At 52.4% G+C, this 23,473-nt stretch overlaps 1 protein-coding gene across 2 annotated transcripts; it reads left to right on the forward strand.

The window, feature by feature from the left end:
• The first annotated feature begins 6,426 nt into the window (after positions 1-6,426).
• On the forward strand, positions 6,427-22,863 carry PEX19 (peroxisomal biogenesis factor 19). 2 transcript variants are annotated; one of them, XM_050929942.1, is made up of 8 exons: positions 6,427-6,503; positions 9,077-9,183; positions 10,449-10,614; positions 13,511-13,596; positions 13,946-14,107; positions 14,191-14,367; positions 14,708-14,752; positions 21,118-22,863. In XM_050929942.1, the coding sequence occupies exons 1-8, from the start codon at positions 6,440-6,442 to the stop codon at positions 21,199-21,201; spliced, it is 891 nt and encodes a 296-aa protein (XP_050785899.1). In that variant the 5' UTR covers positions 6,427-6,439; the 3' UTR covers positions 21,202-22,863. The 2 variants fall into 2 exon arrangements, with proteins under 2 accessions (XP_050785899.1, XP_050785900.1); XM_050929943.1 differs by having other exon boundaries at positions 10,470-10,614.
• The last annotated feature ends 610 nt before the right edge of the window (positions 22,864-23,473 follow it).

Raw genomic sequence — 23,473 nt, forward strand, 5'->3', positions numbered from 1 at the left:
CCACAGAGGGTTGAAACAGTGAAATGGGTAGAGATCGATGATAAGCCATGTAACATACCACAATATTGTGCTAGGCGTGAAAATGAAGGAGACGTAAGAATAAAACAGTTTGCACAGACAGAAGTGTTGATTTGAATCCCAGATGTTATCGGATCTGGAAAAATGCGGAGTGAGTGAGTAGCTGGAGTATCCGTCTATTCCATGTACAGAAAACAGCTTTGTATTCCTGCTTCAACATCCAGATGCTGTAACTGCACAGTCTGTGCAAATGATTAACTGATGCTTGGATTTTTTTTTCCTGCAGTAAATTTATGTTACTGGCCCCACTCCCTCCCCACTAAATCAGCCCCCTCCCAAACACACACACACATACTTTATCCCCTTCTAGTCAAACAGCTTACTGGAAATTTCCTTCCTGCATCTTGCTTGTTGGGAGCTTTTGAAAGAAAGCTTTCCTGGCTGCAAAAAGCTCCTGTGGGTCTGGGAAGACTTGGCAGGTCTGCTAGAGAATGAGAGTAGAGCCCTGCGTGGGACTATTTTTTTATCCCATTCCCACCCGCTCCTGCATTGTTTCTTACGTTTTTATCCCATCTCCACCTGCAAAAGCCTTAGATCCCACAAACCCTGCAAGAGAGACAAATTTCCCCATGCTACTAACGAACAAAAACCAGCAACAGTCGGTTAATATATATCTAAATAGAATTCAGACACAATTTTTACTACTAAAAAATAAAACAAATCTTGCTTAAATTATGTAAAAATACTTTAACTCCTGTTGTAATAGACATCAAATCTCTTTCTATTCCTCTCTTAAATTTAAGAATTAAAACCTTTGTTAAAAAAGAGAACCTCGCTTTACATTGCTGAAATTCACTTTATGACAAACTGCTGTTGGGTGTCTATTGCACGGGACGTCAAAACATTGCGCTACAATTTTGCCTTAAAATGTGCAGAATTTTTTAATGATCATAAAAAGAAAGTTGTTTAAAAAAAACTGGAAGTTTTTATACCGCTTAAATACTTGTTTTAGAACTTTGAAACATACCAGTCAAGTTATTTATATGTCAGGATTATTATTGCTTTTGAAAAACATTGAATGGAAAAACTGCTTGCAGCACTAGGTTTTTGAGAGAAATAAATTTGAAAACAAGGCTCAAACTAAGTGATCGACAATAAGGTCATCTTAACCAGGAGGTGTAGGTAAGCTTGCAGTTTGTTTTCCTGCAAATTATTGCAGTCTGGGTTTGTTGCCTACCCAATCCTGCCCGCAACAAAGTACATTTTACCTGCTCTCACTATTCATAGAATCTCAGAAGATTAGGGTTGGAAGGGACCTCAGGAGGTCACCTAGTCCAACCCCCTGCTCAAAGCAGGACCAATCCCCAACTAAATCATCCCACACAGGGCTCTGTCAAGCTGGGCCTTAAAAACCTCTAAGGATGGAGATTCCACCTCCTCCCTAGGTAACCCATTCCAGTGCTTCACCACCCTCCTAGTGAAATAGTGTTTCCTAATATCCAACCTAGATCTCCCCCACTGCAACTTGAGACCATTGCTCCTTGTTCTGTCATCTGCCACCACTGAGAACAGCCGAGCTCCATCCTCTTTGGAACCCCCTTACAGGTAGTTGAAGGCTGCTATCAAATCCCCCCTCACTTTTCTCTTCTGCAGACTAAACAAGCCCAGTTCCCTCAGCCTCTCCTCATAAGTCGTGCCCCGTACCCCTGATCATTTTCGTTGCCCTCCGCTGGACCTTCTCCAATTTGTCCACATCCCTTCTGTAGTGGGGGCCCAAAACTGGAAGCAATACTCCAGATGTGGCCTCACCAGTGCCGAATAGAGGGGAGTAATCACTTCCTTCAATCTGCTGGCAATGCTCCTACTAATACAGTCGAATATGCCATTAACTTTCTTGACAGCTAGGGCACACTGCCGATTCATATCCAGCTTCTCATCCACTGTAATCCCCAGGTCCTTTTCTGCAGAACTAGTGCTTAGCCAGTTGGTCCACAGCCTGTAGCAGTGCATGGGATTCCTCCGTCCTAAGTGCAGGACTCTGCACTTGTCCTTGTTGAACCTCCTCAGATTTCTTTTGGCCCAATCCTCCAATTTGTCTAGGTCACTCTGGACCCTATCCCTACCCTCCAGCATATCTACCTCTCCCCCAGCTTAGTGTCATCTGCGAACTTGCTGAGGGTGCAATCCATCCCATCATCCAGATCATTAATAAAGATGTTGAACAAAACCGGCCCCAGGACTGACCTTTGGGGCACTCCACTTGATACCGGCTGCCAACTAGACATTGAGCCGTTGATCACTACCCGTTGAGCCCGACAATCTAGCCATCTTTCTATCCACCTTATCGTCCATTCATCCAATCCATACTTCTTTAACTTTCTGGCAAGAATACTGTATCAAAAGCTTTGCTAAAGTCAAGATATATCACATCCACTGCTTTCCCCATATCCACAAAGCTGGTTATGTCCTCATAGAAGGCAATCAGGTTGGTCAGGCATGACTTGCCCTTGGTGAATCCATGTTGACTGTTCCTGATAACCTTCCTCTCCTCCAAGTGCTTCAAAACGGTTTATTTGAGGACCTGCTCCATGATTTTTCCAGGGAGTGAGGTGAGGCTGACCGGTCTGTAGTTCCCAGGATTCTCCTTCTTCCCTTTTTTAAAGATGGGCACTATATTTGCCTTTTTCCAAATGTCCTATCCAATCGTGCCGCTGAAGGTGAGAGTCTCCTCTGAGCAGTAGCCTCTGTAAACCGGTGCCACAGCAGCGCAGAGCCATGACTGCCAGCTCCGTCTTTGTCTCTGTCCTGCAGACCCCGCCCGTTGCCATGTTCCAGATCACAGCTGACTTCCGGGAGGATGGGGATCAACGGAAAGTCAATCTGGGGCTGGGTGTCAATTGCACAGATGAGGGGCAGCCCTGGGTCCTGCCAGCAGTGAAGAAAGTTGAGCAGAAGATCGCCCATGATTTCAGCTTGAATCATGAATATCTGCCGATCCTCAGCCTGCCCAAGTTCTGGGCCAATGCTTCGAGGATCGCATTGGGGAGGACAGTCGTGCTATCAAGGAGTATCGTGTAGGAGGCGTTCAGTGCTTGGGCAGGACTGGCGCTCTGCGCATCAGAGCAGAGCTCCTGAAGTGCTGGTACAATGGAACTAACAACACAGCAACTCCTGTCTATGTCTCTTCTCCTTCCCGGGAGAACCATAACTCTGTGTTTGTGAACGCTGGCTTTAAACCATTCCAATCATCCAACCGTCCTATGATGGCAGCGGGTCCTGCACTGGGTTGCCATCCTTGTGTTTCAGAAATAAGGAACTGTTTTCTTAGCACCCCAACCCCATCCCTCCTCCCAATGGTATTATTATCATGATCATTGTATTATTATTATAAAAAGCAGAACTCACCTACGTTCACGAGGGGTATTTCTTGCTGCTTTTTGCAATGCTCAGGAACTCCCAATCGTTGTACAGAAATGAAAAAATAAGTGATGTCCCTTGTAATAAGGGACTGTCTGTTGGCAACCCTAGGATGGGACGCGCGGGATCCCAGTCCCCCTGCAGGGATCTGGTGCAAACCATGACTCTAGGCCCTGAGCTTCGCAGCCCCCTCTAGTGGGAATCTCAGAGTGAGCAGCTCTGGCTGACAATCCAGCACCAAGTGCATCCTCTATAAAGGAGCCTGGAAGTGCCACTAGCTTTGCTGTTCATGTGGGTTCAAAGAGCTCTGGTGCCACCTAGTGGATGCTTCCACAAATGCCTCTTCACAAAATGCTCCTTATCCCCTTGGCCCAGATCCACAAGGGTATGTGGGTACCACCGATTTCAATGGAAGTTAGGAGCCTAAATGCCTTTGAGGATTTGAGCCCTTATGCCAACCTGAGGATACATATACACCGCAACTAGCAGTGTCATTTCCAGACCGGGGAGACATACCTACTAGCGTTGATTGAGCTAAACACAGAAGTGTAGTCATGGTGGCGTGAGAGTGGTACAAGATAGCTGCCCCAGTTACCCCATCTGAAACCTTAGATACATATTCACAGGGCTGGTGCAACCTATTAGGCGACCTAGGCTGTCGCCTAGGGCGTTAGGATTTGAGGGGCGGCATTTTCTTCAGCAGTAACTGCGGTGGCCGGATCTTCGGCCACCCCGGTCACCACCAGCATTTTGGCAGAGGGAGCTGGGGTAGGGGGACGCGGGGAGGGCCACCTGCAGCAAGTAAGGGGGGGCGGCACACGGGGGAACTCCCCGCCCCAGCTCACCCCTGCTCTGCCTCCTTCCCCCGAGCACCCTGTCGCTGCTTTACTTCTCCCGCCTCCCAAGCTTGCTTAGGCACCACAAGCCTGGGAGGCGGGAGAAGTGAAGCAGCGACAGCGTGCTCGGGGTGGAGGTGGAGCAGGTGTAGCTGGGGCATGGGGTGGGAGGGTGCCTCAGGGCAGAGGGGGAGATGGGGAGATGCCACGGGGGGGCACCTCAGGGCGGGTGGGAGCTGCCACAGGGGGGCGGGGGACACCTCAGGGTGGGGGCTCGGGGACGGTGGAGGGCACAAGGTGGAAGTTTCGCCTAGGGTGCAAAACATCCTTGCACTGGCCCTGCATATTTAGGCAGCTACACAGTCCTGCTGCTCTCACTGCAGTGGCTACACTGCTGCTTTCAGCATGCTAGCATGACCAGAGCTAGCATGGGTGAGCCTGGAGCTAGTGTGGGTATGACTTGCTGAGCTGGAAATTACCCCTCCAGCTCCAGTGCAGACATATCCTGAAGGGGGGAGGTTTAAATGTCTCAGTGCTACACACAGGAGAGAGGGAGAGTCCCTTTAAATGAGGGAAGTAGGGGGCCAGGGATCCTTTAAGTGAGTCCTTAAACACCAAGGTTTTGTCTATTCCACATGTGAAGCATCCAGGGCACATTTCACGTGGTTTCCCCCAGAATCCTTGACATAAATGTCCCTGCCCCAGCTGTTGTGTACCTGTCTGCTGCCCTCCACCCCAGCGGTGGCTGCATTTTGGACACATCACTCCCACCTCCTGTGACAGTCACTGCTAGGACACAAAGCCCATTCTTCAGGGAGGACTAGGGGGTCCTGCAGTGGTAAGGGAGGCACCCTGCAGGCAGGGCGTGAGGAGAGGCCTTACATGCGCTGCCCCTTTGCTGAACAGTTCTGAGCAGAATAAACACACTTGTTATAGAAACTCTAAAGAGCCAAATGGCAGCAGCTTCTTGTTCCAGAGCCCAGCAGCACCGTTCATGAGGGGGGTTAGCTCCCACCCCCACCTCCAAACCCACTAGGTGCAGGGGTGTCAGGGGCAACGAGGCATCACTATGGCGCCCCTGGGCTCCAGCTGGCAGAGGACATGGGGACCCCAGAGCCACGATGCCCTCTGCTGGAAGGGGGCAGGAGGGCAAGAGGGTCAGTATCAGCCCCAGAGCCACGGGCTAGTGAAAGCAGGCAGTGGGGGGCAAGGGATGAAAACTCCAACATCAGGCAGGGGCAAATACGGGAGTGAGGGAGGGCAGAGCCTCCCTGCCCCCTGGTTGGAGCTGGCTGGCATAATGGCAGGGCTCGCCCCTTAGGAAAATTCTAGTTGTCCCCTTGTTGTCAGGCCCTGCTGGTGGGGGCAGGTTCTGTGCCTGACCCTGGCAAGAGGGGGAGGAGGGTGCCAGGCCGTGTGTGTGTGTGGGGTGCCAGGTCCTAAGGGAGCAGGTGTGGGGTGCCAGGCTCTAAGGGGGGGATAGGGAGTGCCAGGCCCTAAGGGGCTGTCAGGGGGTGCCAGACTCTGGCAGGAGAGTGTCAGGCCTGATCGGGGGTGCTAGGCCATAAGAGGGGGCAGGTGAGGGTGGCCAGGCCTTAAGAGGGGGCCCAGGCCCTGGCAGGGGCAGTTAGGGAACGTTAGGTCCTTGTGGAGGCAGGTGGGGGGTTCCAGGCCTAAGGGGGGGGTTGGCCCTGACGGGGTAGATGAGGGGGGCAGGGGGGAGTGGCGCAGGCAGAAGTAGATGAGGGGGATCAGGCCCTGCCACAGGGGCGGGAGTAGATGGGGGGACCAGGCCGGGGGGGGGCTTGGCCCAGGCAGGAGTAGAGGGGGAACCAGGCCCTGCCACGGGGGCTGGCATAGATGGGGGGGGGGCTGTCCCAGGCGGGAACAGATGGGAGGGACCGGGGGGGGGCATCCCGGGCGGGAGTAGATGGGGCGAGGGGCGCTTGGCTCGGGCGGGAGGACCAGGCCGGGGGGGGCTGTCCCGGGCGGGAGTAGACGATCGAGACGGGACGGGACGGCCCAGCAGGCCCTGCGCATCGCCGAGCACACTCCGGCCCCCGCCCTTTCAAGCTGGCGGCGGCGGCCGGGCCCGCCCCACAGGGCGGATCCGATCCGGGCCCGGCCGATCAGCTCCGCCCCGCGCCGGCAGGAGGCGGCGGCGGAAGATGGCGGCGGCGGCGGGCGCCGGGCAGGCGGGCCCGGACCGGGAGCTGGACGAGCTGCTGGACAGTAAGGGGGCCGGGATCCTGGGGGGGTCATATGGGGGGCGGGGGCTTCCCTCCTTTGGGGACCCCGTCACAGGACGGGGCGGTGTCCGCAGGGGCCTCGGGGGGCCCCGAGCCCCGTGAGACTCCCCGCCTGGCTTGTGCTCGCAGCCAGCCCGGCCCAGGGGGCTCAGCGGCTGGAGGAGCCGGTGGGGCTGGGGTGGGTCCCCTGCTGCGACCTTCACTGCCCCAGGGACGCTCCCTGTCTTGGGACTGGGATTTCGGGGGGCTGCCGGGAGACCCGGGCTGGGGGTGTGTAAAACTGGTAAATAGCCTTCATCTTGGACATAACAAGGGCCATATGATGGGGTGAATTGGGGCCCTGCCCCTAACTGGGGGCTACTGGGTAGAAATAACAGCGATTCCCCAGGGCTGTCAGAGCCTGGTCTGTGCCATGGTATTAGTCCGGGGTAGGAGATCTCAGCTGACTAGGAGGATCTGTTGCCAACAGCTGGTCTTTGACCCTCTTGGCTCTCTCAAGCTGCTAGATTGGCCTTGGTCACTAACTGAGTTTGGGAGACTTCAGGGAAGATTCAGTGGGTGACCCTCTTCCCAGTTCTCCTACACCCAGTGCAAGGGTTGGGACATGCTGGTCAGAGGGATGTGACCTCTGGAAGAGAAGTGAAAGTTCCCAGCCGTCTGGGCTTGTTATGGACTCCCTGGCATTTTCACAGGAGCTTGGCCATTAACTCTATTGGGGTTGAGTTGCTGCTTAGATGATTACAGAGTGTCAGCTCAGATTTCCTTGTGGCTTCATTTAGATACAAGATATTTTGTCCCTCCCGTGTTTTAAATTTATTTATGTGGCTGTTAAACAGCTGCCAAGCTTCACCCCAGAGGCAATGGCATTTCAGTGGATGAACTGATCTTTGTTGTTGGCATTGTTGGGGGTGGTTTATCTTATATTGCAGTAGGGCCCAGAGACTAACCAGACCGAGCCCCATTGTCCTAGGTGCTGTGTATAAGAAATGGCAGCCCTAGCCCCACAGAGCTGACACCCAAAAGCCAAGGCATAGAGTATGGATGAGACAAACAAGCAATTTGTGGTGGGGGAAACAAGGTAACAAATGGTAGGATCTGGGTAATTCTTAGTCAGCAGGGATCACACTGTAAATGTCACTTCACTAACTTTCCTTATGTTTGCAACAAGCTCTAAGATTTGACCCAGATAGCTATATTACAGGAATCTGAATCCTTAAAGGGACACTGTCACACTACAGAATAATACTAAAAAGTTTTCTCAACTAGATAGTAACATCTTCGATCGCTAAACTGAATGAATGCTAAGAATTTAGGGTCCAGTTCTGCAAACACTGAATATCTGGTGACCTCATTCATAGTCCTGCTCCCCTTTTGGTCAAGTCAGTAGCCAGTGGTGAAGCTAAACATGCTTTCAGGACTGGAGCCTTCCTTCTCGTTCTTTGTCCTCCTTGTTGATGTTCTGCACGCCTCTCAGTTTGAATATCGATGCAAACCAGTCAGGTGGACTTCTGGTTCATCGTGAGTTTCTGACCGATTTCCTTTGAGTTTTTCTGGTGCCAGCCTCATGACGCACAGCTTGGTTCAGACAGAAATCATTTTTTAAAAATGAACTTTAAACATTTCACTAGCGCTTAGATTTTATTAATTTTTTTAAATCATCTTTCACAAAATCTGAATGTTGGATTAGGTTTAACCTGACTGGGTCCCTTTAACCATCCCTCAGCATGGTGCCTTGTGTCAGTGCATTAGTTTGATCCCTGGCCCTGGTCTACACTGGGGGTGGGGAGCGGGGGGTCCATGTAAGATACACAACTTCAGCTGCGGGAATACCGTAGCTGAAGTCGACATATCTTATTCCGACTTACCTCACGGCGCAGGATCGATGGCTACGGCTCCCCCGTCGACTCTGCTACCGCTGCTCGCTCTGGTGGAGTTCCGAAGTCGACAGGGAGAGCATTCGGGGATCGATATATCGCGTCTAGATGAGAGAGGCGGAACTTGCCCCACAAAGCTGGGTCTGCAGGGATCATGGCTATGTTGCCATGCAGCTGTGTGCATAAATTAAAGTACCAAGTGTAGGGTGAGAACTGGACGTTCATCTCCCTCCACCCTCATCTGCAGCAACTCTAGGATTTGGAATGCTCTGTGCCGTGAGGGTAGCTCCTGGCAAGCCAATGGCTTTAATGATAAAGCATGACTCAGTATAAGCTGTCTGAGGCCGCTTAGGGTGTGTCTACACAGTATTTTGGAGTGAGCCTCCCAGCCTGGGCTGACAGCTGTCTACACAGCTATTTTTAGAGCACTAGGGTGAGCCCTGCTAACCCAAGTCTGTTAACCCAGGCTGGGAGACTAGTTCCAAAAATGCTGTGTAGACAGACCCTCACTGCAGCATGAGTATCTTAAAGGCTTTCTCATTGTCACAGTGTGCATGGCTGCCCCTGGGCTGGCTGCCTTTGCTTCCTAGCAGGCTTCGTGTAACCCCTCCTGTCTCCCCCTCTTCTGGGGCCTGCATGATTATAGCCACGCAAGTGAACTCTTCCTGCTTCTGTCTTTAAGGTGCACTCGGTGATTTTGAGAAGACCAAACCTGTCCCACCGCCGCCCCCTGCTGCTGGAGCTGGGGATGCCTGCAGTTCTGAGAAGTCGCCAGGCGATGCAGCCCAAGTATGAGCTCGGAAAGTCCATCTGAGTGCAGGGTGGAGAGGGTTTGGGGAGAAGTTCCCCTTGCTTTACAAATCCGGTAGAGTCCCTTCCTCTTGTGGGCAGGACTCTTGTCTGGGGATTCTTGGCATCCCATTCTCCCCCCACTCCCCCTCCCGCCAAGCCTTCCTCCCAAATATGCTGGCTAATCAGGGCTGTAGCTTTGACAGCTGGTCTCTCTTGGGGATGAATAGAGTGGCTTGGTCATGTGGCTAGGCACTCTGCTGTCTCAGGAGCTGCCTGTCCTTGATCCCTGTCACTGCAGTTGTGATTGGCCAGAATGTTCTTGCTGCCTGTCCACAGAATCAGGCCTTGGGAGCCATGTGGCAGAGTTGTTCGGGGTCCAGCCCTTTGTCTCTGGAATTCATGCTTCCTGTGGCTTGGTCAGGACACAGTGGAAGTGGCATCTGTTCAGTCCTGCTCTGTAGCTGGAAGGGCACTCCTAGTGGGTGGAGGTGGTGGGGATTGGGCTAGTCTAGGACCATTCGTTGCAAAGGTCACTGTTTCTGATTGTTGTGACTTACCCAGATACAGCTCTAGTGGGAACCGTGTTTTTGGAGGGGTTTTAATGACTAGAGCTGGATCTGGGAGTCAGAACTGGCTTCTATTTCTGGGTCTGTCACTGACTTGCTGTGTGAGTGTAACACGGACAGATCCTGATCACCGGTGGGCAGAATCGAACGTGGGATATCTGGAGCTAAATGCTTGAACCTCTACTGCATGAGCTAAAAGGCATATGGCTGTTAGCTAAGGCTGTAGAGAAGACTCATCATCTCTTTCCAAGTGGTCTCAGTGCCACTAGATGGGACAAAACACCACAACCAGGAGGCATGTGGGTTACATGAGCACAGGCAAGTCATATTTCCTCTAGGCGTGAACTTCCCTGCCTGTAGAAAGGTCCGAATCTCTACCTCAAATTTGAACCCAGCCCGAACACTTTGAATGCTTTGATTTATTCTGTTTTCACAAGTCTTTGTTCTTGCTGTATCTTTGTGTTCCCCATTTCTGGGAGCAGAACGGCAATTGTGCAGGAACCTGTTCTCAGGAGACTCAGTTCCACTTCAGAGACTTGGCAAGCTTGGATCAGCACTGGAATTGGCCTGTGGTCCTTCGGTACTGTCCAGTTGCTCAGGGAACACCCTTGTGCATCTCATGGTCCCTGTGGGAAGATTTTGTTCTGAGTAGGGCACAGAGCTCTGTGATACCATGGTTTGCTTGCTTCCTTCCAGCACTCCCTCTTTGCCTCCCAGGAGAAGTTCTTCCAGGACCTGTTTGACAGCGAGCTGGCGTCGCAGGCCACAGCGGAGTTTGAGAAGGCCATGAAGGAGCTGGCTGAGGAAGAACCCCACCTGGTGGAGCAATTCCAGAAGCTGTCAGAAGCAGCCGGCAGAGTTGGTAAGGAGCGGATTTGGCACTGTTACCCTTTGTGTGGCATTGATTCTGTCGGAGGAGGAGCCAGCTGGATTTAACATTAGGGGAGTTAACTGCCTAGTGGGTTAGCACAGAGGCCTGGGAGTCGGGACTCCTGGTTTCTATCAGTGGCTCATTGGGTGGCCACAGGACAGTTGCTTCTCCATGTGATATCTTGCTACCTTTTCATGGCGCTGAGGGGCTTAACTCCCATTTGGTGGGCTGTGAGACCATCGGATGACGGGTTTCAGGAGAGCTTTGTAAAGCTTACTGTAGTATTGATCATCCAGCACAGGCAGTGGCTGCTCAAGCATCCCACTAAGGTACATCCACCCTGACCAGAATGGGAAGAGGAGAGTTCTGGCTCCATGACCCCATCAGCCCTTGACCCCTCAGGCTGCCATTGAGAGGCCAAACTTGCACCAGTTTTTCTGTAGAGTGAAATATATGAAACCAAGGGACAGTCTGGAGCCTTGGGTTAGGAACATGGGAGTGGCCCAACCTGTGGGCCATCAGGTGCAGTGTCTGTTTCCAATAGTGGTTGGTATCAGCTGCTTCAGAGGAAGGTGCAAGAAGGCTAGCAAGTATGGGACAGCTGGTCCCATGCACAGCTAGCTCCTGAGCCCAACAGTCAGTGGCTGGCTTGTGCAGAGGGTGAATAGCCCTTGCAAAATGTTATTTTTTAATATTTACCAGATTAATATTGGCTATGCTCATTATCCGTATAAAGTTATATCCTCTCTGATTCTCCCTATACTCTTGGCCTCAGTGGTAGCCGGTGGAACTCACTGCTACCAAGTATCCATGGCTCATGTGAAAAAAAGTTTCCTTTAATCAGTTTTGGATTTGCCAGCTGTTGGTTTCATTGACTGGCCTGTGTAACCCAGCCCCATGATTTCCGTGAATGAGATTCCCTCTTTAAAGAACGACTGACAGATACCTTCTTTTATTGTGCAAACTCAGATTACCTGCCCATGAAACAAAGAATCTGTCCCTAAGGTGTGCTTCTAAACCCAATTCCTTTTGATCACCAGGAGAGCAGGGTATTAAAATGGAACATTTAAAAAAAAAAAATCAAACCACTACCACTTCCCTTAGTGATGCTGGCTGGCTGTCATGGCAGAGAGGACCAGAAATAATTGTAGTAGAAAATATGCAGTCATGGCACACAATACTGAGATGCAGTTTGTTCACTTGCAAGCCTTACACAGCTGCTAAAAGCTTAGGGCATAGCTGCACTAGAAAACTTTTACCACTTTAATATGACTAGGTCTACACTAGCATAGCTGCGCTGGCAAAGCGCTCCTAGTGTGGATGCCTCTTGTTCTGGCAAACCTGTGCTTTTCATGGTATAGGTCAGGGGTCGGCAACCTTTCAGAAGTGCTGTGCTGAGTCTTCATTTATTCACTCTAATTTAAGGTTTCGCATGCCAGTAAGTCTATAATATATAACTAAAACTATTGTATGTAAAGTAAATAAGGCTTTTAAAATGTTTAATAAGCTTCATTTAAAATTAAATTAAAATGCAGAGCCCCCCGGACTGGTGGCCAGGACCCAGGCAGTGTGAGTGCCACTGAAAACCAGCTTGCGTGCCGCCTTCGGCACCCGTACCATAGGTGGCCTACCCCTGGTATAGGTTATTCCACCATCAGCACGACTATCTACCTAGATGCTTTTGCCAGCACTGTTGTATGGGCCACCGTGATGCCAGCAAAAGTTTGCATTGTACACTTTACCTCATACCCATACAGATCATAGACTATCAGGGTTGGAACAGACCTCGGGAGGTCATCTAGTCCACCCCCCTGCTCAAAACAGGATCAGACCCCAGACAGATTTTTGCCCCAGATCCCTAAATGACCCGCTCAAGGATTGAACTCACAACCCTGGATTTAGCAGGGCATTGCTCAAACCACTGAGCTGAAGCAGCAAAAAAAAAAGATTGCGTTGGTGTAAGTTGATGGATACAAAATCACTGCCAACCAACGTTGTTATACTGGTATCAATTTTCTAGGGTAGACCAGCCCTTACAAGCATTTAAAGAGAGTAATAAAACCATGCAAAGCAAATCTGTCTTCTTTAAACAAAGCTTCCTAGCATGTCTGGGCCGTGGGCTCAGGTAAAGAGGAGCACAGGCTGCAGGAGAGTTTGGGTTTCCTCTGTCTGTAAATCTTGTCCCTGACCCATGCGCTCTTCACGTTCCTAACTGAAGGGCAGAAGAGTGTTTTCCCAGAGCTGAGCATGTTGTCCGCAGCCCCAAGAAGCCTCTTTCCAGTGACTGTCAGGGTCTTCAGACTCCAACTTGCTCTGGATGTGCAGGGAGACCAGTCCGCCTTGCAGATCTGAGGGTATAGAGATGTGCCTTCTTTTCTAAGGAGCAGTAAATATCTGGTCAGCAAGACACCATGGTCTCTTGGGCACTGCACCACCCTGAGAGTGTGGAGGGCCTAGTTCTCCCATTTCTGCCTTGCTCTGTGACCCCTGCTTTGAGCAGGGGGTGGGACTAGATGACGTCCTGAGGTACCTTCCAGCCCTGATATTCTATGATTCTATGAGACAAGAAGACTCTCACTGAAAATCTGAATCTGTTCCACTCTGTGACCTGGGTAAGTAAGTCACGTCCTCTTTCTCTGCCTTCAGAATTGGGTGTGATAATCCTGAGCCACCTTTTGAGAAGCTCTCTGAGGTCTGTGGATTAAAAGAGCGGCAGAGAAAGCAAAGTATTGTTATTACGAAGCTAGTCTGGGTCCACAGTCCCATCTGCTATTGGAAATTCTCTCTGTTGCATACATAGAAGCACTAATAACTTGGAGCCATAATTTAACCTGTTTAATAACATGGGTATTTGTCTGATCTAGCATCTCTCCCCCGATCTCCACAGGAAGTGACACGACATCCCAACAAGAGTTCACTTCCTGTCTGAAAGAGACGCTCAGCGGCTTGGCTAAGAATGCCAACGACTTACAGGTAAAGCATCCGCTGAGATTCCTGGAGCTTGGTCGTGTTTTGACCCAGTTCAGATGATGTGACTTCCGGTCCAGACCCTGACTCCTCTGGGGACGAGATCCTGAAGGGAAATAGCTTGAAAGTTGCCAGAGGAGGAAGCAGCAGGTTGCAGAGGTGTTTGGGGCACAACTGTCTCGCTTCTGCACCCCAGGAGAGCGTTCACTTGTATTGATGGTGGCACAGGAAGGGGCACTCCTCCCTCTCCCAGGGACGTTCTCTGTGCTCTAGTCCTCGGGCCGGTTGCCTGCTCTCTTTCTGACCCCTGTGAACCCAAATCTCCTCATTTGTGGGGTTTGGTTTCCCTCCCCAGAACTCCAACATGTCAGAGGAAGAGCTGGCAAAAGCCATGGATGGCCTGGGCCTGGAAGAGGGCGACGGTGAGGGGAATATCTTACCCATCATGCAAAGCATCATGCAGAATCTCCTGTCCAAGGACGTGCTCTACCCCTCCCTCAAAGAGATCACGGAAAAAGTAAGCGGCTGGGAGCTGGCAGAGTGGCACGACCCTGCCCCTCGCCTCGAGGGTCACCATATCTCCATGTCCTTTGCTCCTAGTACCCTGAGTGGCTGCGCAGCCACCGTGACACCCTGCCTGAAGAGCAGTTTGAAAAGTACCAGGAGCAGCACAGCATCATGGGTAAAATCTGCCAGCAGTTCGAGGCTGAGCAGGCTACGGACAGTGACGCCGAGCAGAAAGCTCGCTTTGAAATGGTGTTGGATCTCATGCAGCAGGTGAGCAGCTGTCCTCTTGTAGAGCCTACCTCTGGGGGCCTGCACGCCCTTTCCAGCCCTGGGCTCTGCTGAGGGGTCCCTGGCCTGTCAACTGGGATGGTGGCTTTTGAGAGCATCAGTCCGCTAGGAACCAGGCTGAGAGTCAAGACTCGCGTCACTCAGGTCACAGAAGCACTGTTGGTTACAACCCAGCTCACTCCTGACCTCTGCTGGGCCAGGATCCAGCCACTGAGAGGCAAGGATTTGCCTTTCCTGAGCCATCCCCTCACACGCTGTGCTGTGCAGCTGGACACATGCTGCTTGGAGCTCCTCTTTCTTAATACTCTTGTCTCTCTTCCAGCTCCAGGACCTGGGGCACCCTCCCAAGGAGCTGGCCGGAGAGTCGGTGAGTGTGGGATGTATGTTCCTCCTGTAGGCACGGCCTGATTCCCAGCCCTGGTCTCGGCACTCTTAGCCCCCACTGTGGTCAAGTGGGAATTTAGAGCCTCCTGCACCTGGAGGGATTGGGCCACTAATCTGCAGGCTCAGCTAGGAGTCTGCTGGGAAATAGTAGAGCTCTCAGGTAGCCCTGGACCTTGTCTCTAGCTGCTCCACTATTCTTCTTTCCATTGGTTGGTATCTAGCAACAGAAGGCAGCAACTAGATCAGTGCTGAGTGCCTTTGGGCTGGTGGGGACATGGAAGGACTGACTTTCCCAATGGGATCAAGCAGTGTCTTGGTGGGATACAGGAAACTTGTGGCCGCTGCATAGTCCCAGCAAGGAGAGCTCTCTAGCGGCTAGAATCCGAACTCAGTTCTGTGTGGTGGTTTGACTCCTGGCTCTAACACCAGTGTGCTGTGACCAGGGACAGTCGTTTCTGTGTCTCCATTCTCCAGTGTAAACTGGGGGTAATGCTGGTTCTGGGGAGAAAGGGACTTGTGCACCCTCATTAATGTCTGGAGGGCTTTGATCAGGTGCTGCCTGGGTCTGATTCTGCAGTCATCTGCTCTACTGACAGGCAGAGGCCTAATTAGTCAGGTGGAACTCTTTGTCATCTAATGGTGCCGATTCCCATGCTGGCTGGTTCCAGCAAAAGGAAAGGATTAGGTGGGTCTGCCCAGGAGAACAGTGAAGCAGGATTTTTAAAAGGAAAAATCTTCCTGAGCAAATCCACCAGATGCTGCTTGTCTGTGCACCCTACTCAGACTTGTGCCTCTGGTAGGGAGGGTGAGTAGCTGGGGATAGCTCAGTGGTTAGAGCACTAGCCTGGAATGTGGGAGACCCCAGGTTCAAACTCCCACTCCATCGCAGTCCCCCCTCTGTGAACTTGGGCCAGACTCTCAGCGTCTCTACATCTGTGAAAGCTGGGATAATAAGCGAGTGAGGTGCTTCGAGATCTACTCAAAGCATTTATTATTGTTGGGATGTCATGCAGGCGGGGCCAGCACTGACCTGGGACCTGCTTCTCTGAGCTGGGAAATAGTTCCGGGGCCTCGATTGCACGTAGCATTTGATTTCTGCTTCTCCACGCAGCCAGCAGTAATGTTCCTGACCAGACTGCTCTGCTGCCTTACCCCCATTGTAACCGAGCATTGGCATGCTTCTCCCAGAGGGCCAGGCTCTGCAGCTGGGAGCAGGCCTCTGGGGCAAGTCCATCTCCAGGGCTCTGCATTGCAGGCTGGGGTTAGAGGTGGCTGATCCAGGGCCAGTGTAACGTTTGTGCCTTTCTACCCACACTGGGCAGAATCTGTTGTAGCCAAGCCTGGCCCAGGTAGATCTGAGCTATAGACCCTGTCCCTGGTCTCACAGCTGGTGCCTGGGCCATGCCTGGAGTGTATGGCTGTGACAGGCTATATGCATGGGACAAGCTCTCCCTTGCCAGAGCTGGGCCTTACAATGCTCCTAGGTGTCTCTGCAATGGGCATGTTGGACCATTCTCCTACTGCTGGTCTGGCACCTGCAGTGTCCCTCTGAGTGATCGGTCTGCTCTTTCACAGCGTTGTCGAAGCAAGCTGGTAGAAACATTTGGCTGCTGGTCTGTGCTTGTGCTCTCACCGTTCGTGCCAGCGCTGGCACTAGCCCGGCAGTGGGGGAGCTCTGGAACATCCTCGAAGCAGACAAGCGAGTTTTCAGCCCCACTGCAGTGTTTTTGGAGCTCAGACTCCTGGGAGGCTGCCACAGGGCTTCTCAGGTTCCTTCCCCACTCTGAACTTTAGGGTACAGATGTGGAGACCCAGGTAAAAGACCCCCACGCTTATTTACCAGCTTAGGTTAACAGTAAGCTGACACCACCAAGCGTGTTCCAAATCTTAGGGGAGAGCCACTTGGACTCTGCCTTCCCCCAAATATTTCCCAAGTCCCTAATCCCCCACCCTTTCCTGGGCAGATTTAGACTAATTCCTCCACCACAAGTCCTTACACCCCTTTTCCTGAGTAGGCTTGAGCATATAGCCTCACCAATTAGTCCTGGTGAACACAGATCCAAAACCCTTGGATCTTAAAACAATGAAAAATCAATCAGGTTCTTAAAAGAAGGATTTTGGTGCCTCTGGCCAGGAGGGATTTTATAGAATTCTATAGAGAAGGGTTGTTACCCTTCCTTTTATAGTTTTGACAGGGCTTGTCCGCACACAAGCTGTAGTGCGGATGCAGTTAGATCAGTATAAAGGTGCTTATCCCAGTGTAAGTTATGCCCAGAAGGGAAGGGGAATAAACCATTCCAGTGTAAGGCACCTCTAGACCAGATGTCCCTGCTAGGGGCTGTCCTGGTATCACTGTATTTGTAAAAATCCCACACATTTAACTGGCATTGTTGTACTGGTATGAAAGGGGGGTGTAGACTAGGCCATGGCCATTCTGGAGTAACTTGGTACCGCTGGCTCTCCCTTGCTCTCTAGCTGAGCAGTGAATTGCTCTCAAAGGCTCTCTGTGCTCCAGTTTGCTGGTCTTCCCCAGGTGCTGGGACAATCGCTTTCCCTGCAGCCTTCCCACCAAGGAAGTTTCTCACATAAGAGGGCTTAACCAGAGGGGTGGGGATGGGGAGAACACGTGTCCTCCTGGATTCTGATCATGTGCTCATCTCTCATCTTGGTCGGAGCCCCTTTCTGTTGCCAGTGATACCTTGGGGGGTAGGAAAAGAGGCCCCCTGTGGAATGCCATCTGTGGAACTGAGCTCTGTTCACTGGCAGGCCCTAGCACTAACGGAGCCCTGGAGCCAAAACAATCTGTTTGCGAGAGTGGCAGGCGCAGTGACATTTCAAAATGTCTACGAGTTCCAAAACAGCCATGAATCAGCCCCTGGCTCTTCCCTTTACTGGGCATTACAGAGCAGCTGACGCTGAGTGGAAAAACAATCTCTAGGAGCTGTTCACTGGCACAATAAATTGCCTGAGAATAGGCTGCTCTTAACCCTTCACTGACCATGGAGCTGCACCTCGTTGGGGATGGAGGGGAGGAATTAAGTTCCACAAGCCATGTAATCTTTAACCCCTTAACTGCTTGTCCTCTGCCTGCCTTTGTTGCCGTTTGGTCTAATGCTGTAGCTTTTGTCTAGGCAGCATAAAACTCTGGGGTCTAGCACCTTGTCCATCTCCTAGGAGAACTGTAATTCCTTTGGGGAAAGAGGTATGACAGGAATAGAACCCAGGAGTCCTATTCCAGGTTCTTGCTGACTGTGAGACCCTCTTAACCTGTCCTTGGATCAGTTTAGCCCTCCAAAACAGGGACGGTGCTATAATCAGCTAGCTGGTGCGCCACTGTCCTCTGCTGACTCAAATGAGAACTGCTCAATTGTGTCATGTATGCTACACTGCTGGAAGATGGCGAGTCTCATCACAGGTTAAGGGGGTGGTGCTTTTGCCTTGAAATCCTCCAGTGTGCACCTGAGACACGCTTAGGACTCTGGTTATGAAATAACGGATTTTCCCCTATACCCTTTGTCAGTTTCTTGCCTGTAATCTACCTGGAGCAATAGATATTACTTTGTCCATCGCCTGTTTTGCTCCCCAGATCCACAGGGTGTGATGTGGGTTCTTGGGAGAGGATTTGGGGGCAAGGCTGGTCCAGGCTGTTTGGACGATGCCCTCGTGCCAGGGCTTGCTGCTGAGCCTGTGCACAGTGGGCTGGGTGCCAAGCGTCAGGATCTCTGGCATCCAGAGCGAGGAAGCAGTGAGCTTGTGGCTTTACTGCAGTAGGACTCCAAGGCTGCCTTAGGAGTGCATTCCTGGGGATCGGAACAGAATACATCTCAAAGTCTGCCCATTTGTAAGCTTAGCTGGGCTGAGACGTGATGCCACCTCTCCTGTCTGAAGAGCAAAGCCTTTGGGTCCATGTGGATCAGGATCTGAGATTTGCTCCTTGGGCCCCCCTCTGCTTAGCTGTTAATTCCCCAGAGTTCTCCCAGGGCAGGCAGCGCAGGTGAGAACTAGCTGGGGAAACACCTGGCTTGTATCTTTCTCTGTTTGCATACAATCTGTGGGATCTTGGCATGTTATGCTGTGATTGGATGGGACTTTGCCCCTTGCCCTTGGATCATATGGCTGAAGCACAAACACCTTCAAGCCCCCAACCCTGAAACTGTCCTACTGAGGTCTGCTTCCTTCCCCTACTCGCAGGAAGGGAGTAATTCCCGTTGAATTCTTTGGCCATGCCTCGTGGATAGCTGCTAGTCTCACTCCGTGGGGTGGGAGAAGGGGTGCAGGAGAGGATCCCTGAGGAGCTCCCTGTCAATGCACCAGAAATTACCTGGCACACCTGGACTGCAGAGCCTTGGGGTTGTGAGGACTGCTTTACTGCAGCCACCTGGGTGTGGGAAGGTCCTAGAGGAAGCTGGGAGAATTGCTGGAAGATAAATGTCACCATGTAAGTGCCCAGTCCAGATGCCTCTCGCACTGCACTGCCCAGAGTGTGATGTAGGGCCAGTGCTAGGGGCCAGAGATGGTCACTTTCCGACTCCCTCTCCCACACACCCTTCTCGCCTGAGGAGATGGGCGTGTCCTGCGGCCTGGTGCTCAGAGGGTGGAGAGCTGGCTGGTTTTTCCACACTCCTCCTCAAACCGACTTGGCCAAGGAGCTTAAGCAGGAGGAGCTGCTGAATTCCCTGTCTGACAGCACAGCGATGATTAACGGCATGAAATGCTTTATTGAGATTCACATTGGTAGCAGCCCGGAGCACTTTGCAAGCACAACCTTGCAACGTCTCTGCGGGATAAGGTGGCGACGTCCCAATCTGCAGGCAGAGCTGCTGTGTCATTGGCATCCCAGATGGCTTTTGGGCGGTGCAAATTCTCTCCTGATGGCATGTTAGCAGCTCTGCTGGGGGCAGAGGCGTGTGTGTGTGTGTCGCTGCTGGGTTTCTGCCAACTAAAGGAGAGGGCCCTGGAAGTGCCTTGCCAGGCGGCTCCCAGCGTGGGACCTCAGCAGTGTACCCTTGCTAGCAGGCTGCAGAGCAGCAAGTCTGGGAGGGGAGCCAGGCCAGGCACTGAGCTAGAGGTCACCCCGCCTGGGTGCAGGAAGACGGGACGGCCGTCAGCTTGCTCACCTCTGCTGGACGAATAAGTGCAGCATAAAGGGAGGCTGCAGGAACAGAAGGGGTTGTGGGGAAGCTGTTCTGTGAATCAGGGTCGCTCACGCTCCCGTCTGACATACTTTAACCCTTTATTAAAACACACAGGTCCACTCTGCTCAGTGGCCAGAGATCCTCTGCAGTCACTAAAGCTGTACTCCTGACAGTTCTTGCTAAGAAGCAGTGAGGCCTAGCAGATAGGGAGTCAGGGGAGCTGGGTTCTGTTCCTAGCTCTGCCACCTGCTGTGTGCCTTGGACAGGTCCCTTTCTGGATCTGTGCCTCAGTTTCCCCTCCCACCCTGTGTCTAATTAGCTTGTAAGACAATTGTGAAGGATGGTGTCAGTGTTTGCACAGCACCCAGCCCACCTGAATATGAGTAATGAGTAACTTCCTGTAGGCAGGCAGATCCATAAAGGCCCAGTACCAATGTGGGGTGGAACGCTACTGTGGTGCTGGGATGGAAGGGAGGCAGAGGGGGGTGACTTGAGGCTGTAACGGTGCCTTGCTGGACAGCGTGTGCCATGGGCAGCTAGACAACCAGTGTGACACAAGGAGGCAACCCAACGTGGATGCTCCTGGCTGGAGAAGGGGGGGCATCAGGATTTCCATTACAGTGGGAATGTAACTGATGTCCACACTGGGCCATCTCCCTGCTGGAGTGCAGCCTGGGCACGGTGCTGATCCCCACCCCCAGCTGGTCCATCTGCCCAGCTCTCTGACATCATGTCTGTCTAGCGCATGGTTGGCTGGAGGCCAAGACAGGCTACAAACAGAGGTTAGACTCTTGCAGTTGGTACCTAGGCGGGATGAGGACTTTAGCTGGTGCGGGAGCAGGTGTGCATGGGGAGCTTGCTGCCGCTGCCCAGGTCCCACCTGCTGTATGGATAAAGCCTCTTCTGTCCAAGTGCCCATCAGGTTAGGTCTGGTAGCTCCCAGGTGCATCAGTATTACTTCCCCCCTACCCCCCACATGGGGCGAAAGGAAGTGGAGCCACAGAAGCGACGTGAGCGGGAGTTTTGCACTGAGCCAGCAGCAGAGCTGGGAGAAAAGTGCCAGACGAGGGCTCCTGGGTTCTGACATCTCGCCTACATGCCGTCTGCCCAGCACCTCTTCTAGCACTAGGCTCACAGCCAGTTGCACCAAAGCCGGACAGGGGGCTGGGCCGGACATTCCCACATGCTAACCCTTCCCCTCTTCTTTCCCCAGCCACCTGGGCTGAACTTTGACCTCGATGGACTCAACCTGTCAGACACAGCCAGCGCCGGCGGTGACCAGTGTCGGATCATGTGATTGCCACACGCACCAGCTGACCAATTGGAAAGGGTGATGGGTGTAGGTTGGGGGGACAGCCCCCTGGAAATGCTGCAGTGCTTAGAGCATGCCAGGTTCATTAACATTTAATTAAAAATCCAGATAGGATGGCCTCAGTCTGTGACTTTCAGAAAGTCTAACGAGATACCAGTTGATAAGAGAGTGCGCCCTGCAAAGATGCCTGGAGCACTCTGACCACGTGGTTCCTCCCTGGTACCTCTGGGCTAGAATTCCCCAAACTGGTGCCTTCAGTCTTTATAATTAGCCTCTGGGGTGCTGGAGTCCTGGTGGAGCAGCCCCAGCTGTTCAGGGCTCCCTCGCGGGGCGGGGGACCAGTTGCCTTTTGACTGTGTGGCCTGAAATCTAATCCTCGTTCAAAGGAATAACCAGGCCCCTCAGCCCAAGAGATACTGATCCAAGCCTCTTCCTCCTGTGTCCAGTCCCCTAAGACAGGCAGGACTGGGGAGTCTTACTGCTGGTTCTAGGGAGTCCTGCAGTAGCTGAGCTAACCCTTGGGCTGGTCTCTGCCTCCCTTGCGCACAGGCTCTGTTAGTGACTGAGCCAGCCCAGGTGGGCAGCGAGGGGAGGTGGAGCGGGGGAGATCTCGCTGCAGCGTTCCTTCAGGGTAGATGAGCAGGTTAGTGTTTGTAGTGTATTAGGGGTGTGGGGCCCTAAAAGGGCCTTTGTCACTCTTGTGCCATTAGCAGCACTCTTGCGCGCTCACTGGTGCCGCTGAAAGGGGGAGCCAGGCCTGTTCTGAACTCTGTTCCTTTTCTTACACTCACTCCCCTCGGCTCTGGTTTCAGCTGGCAAGAGCGTTCTCCTAAAGGCCGGTGCCCTGCCAGTGGCTGTCTGTGCTAGAGCAGCCACTGTCTAACTCCCTGTCCAGCAGCTGAGCATGCGTTGCACATCCCTTCCTGAGACCCAATCTCTTGACCCAGTGTGCCAGCACAGTCACTGCCCTGGTCCCAGCTTGCTGCATCCAGTTCTCTCGCTACCACAAGTCAGTCTCCTCTGACCACTGATCCCCTCTGAATAATGTGAGACCAGTGCAGGCCTCCCAGGTACTGAAGATCTGTCAGGAATTTACACTGCCCAGCTGGATTTGCTTTCAGCTCCCCTCCAGCCTACAGGCCCTATGCAGTACATGCCTGTGAGCTCCCGCACTGAATTTCTCCAAACACCTTCTTAAAGGCATCTGCACTGAGCCCCCTCCGACGGAAGCGAACACCTGCACACAGCTGTCTCTCCTCTCCCTCCTCCTCACTCTCTAATAAACACCCGGCATTAATTAACTCAGATCTGTACCTTTCTGTCTGCCAGCTGCCAGAGCGACAGGTGGGGACAGTGCATTCTAAGGCAGTGGCTCAGCTTGGCCCTGGCTAAGCTTAAGAATGCAGACCTCTTTGGAGCAGCTTGTGAAAACCCTGCTGGCTGCTTCCAGATCCTGTCAGGGTGCTGCCCAGCGGGACCCTCCGTGTACCCAGGCTTACCAGGGGCAGAAGTGATTGCCAATGCAACTCTGGCAGCTATCTACTCCGTGATGTGATTTTTTTTTCTCCTCTGCCCCATTGGCAGAACCTGACTGTACACGATGGGCTGTCTAAATTCCACAAATAAAGGTGGTGGCAATCTCCCCAACTCTTCCTCCATGTCTGTCTCGGGGGGGTGGGGGATCTGCTGAATGGGGAAATGAAGGGGGAAGGAATAGAGCACAGGCGCCTGTGGGGAGGAGTTGCAGGCGCATCGTTCCTTCTCCCCACTCCTGGAATCCTCTCCCTTGCCAATTGTACAGAGCAATACAACCAGGTTGATCCCTGGTAATCCCTGCCCAGGGCAGGGACACCTTGGGACCCTGCTCAAAGGCCCCACTTCTCCCTGCAGGGCCCCCTAAGGACATGTTGGGAAGGGGAATGTTTCTTTCTGAAAGAATTGGCACCTGAGACTGCTAATCTGGCAGCAAGGATATTTAATCTGTGCGGGGGTAGAACCGCTTGACAGGAGAGTAGCTAACACTGTGCCTGTATTTAAGAAGGTGGGGTGGGGAGGTGAGTAGGGCAAGTACAGATGTGTTAGTCTGACCTCAGTAGCAGGCAAGGCTGTAGAACAAATGGTGAAGGAAAGAATAACTTTGTGGCAGTAAAGGGGTAGGATGACCAGACAGCACATGTGAAAAATCAGGACAGGAGGTGGGGGGTAATTGGTGCGTATATAAGACAAAACCCCGAATATCAGGACTGTCCCTATAAAA

This window comes from Gopherus flavomarginatus, chromosome 20 (genome assembly GCF_025201925.1).
Source record: "Gopherus flavomarginatus isolate rGopFla2 chromosome 20, rGopFla2.mat.asm, whole genome shotgun sequence".
Lineage (NCBI taxonomy): Eukaryota > Metazoa > Chordata > Testudines > Testudinidae > Gopherus > Gopherus flavomarginatus.

Excerpts from the sequence above, each read along its gene's own strand:
- PEX19 (XM_050929942.1), top strand. The coding sequence starts at position 6,440 with ATGGCGGCGGCGGCGGGCGCCGGGCAGGCGGGCCCGGACCGGGAGCTG. Across the intron at positions 6,504-9,076 it reads GCTGGACGAGCTGCTGGACA|GTGCACTCGGTGATTTTGAG; the intron begins GTAAGGGGGCCG and ends TCTGTCTTTAAG. Across the intron at positions 13,597-13,945 it reads AGAATGCCAACGACTTACAG|AACTCCAACATGTCAGAGGA; the intron begins GTAAAGCATCCG and ends TTCCCTCCCCAG.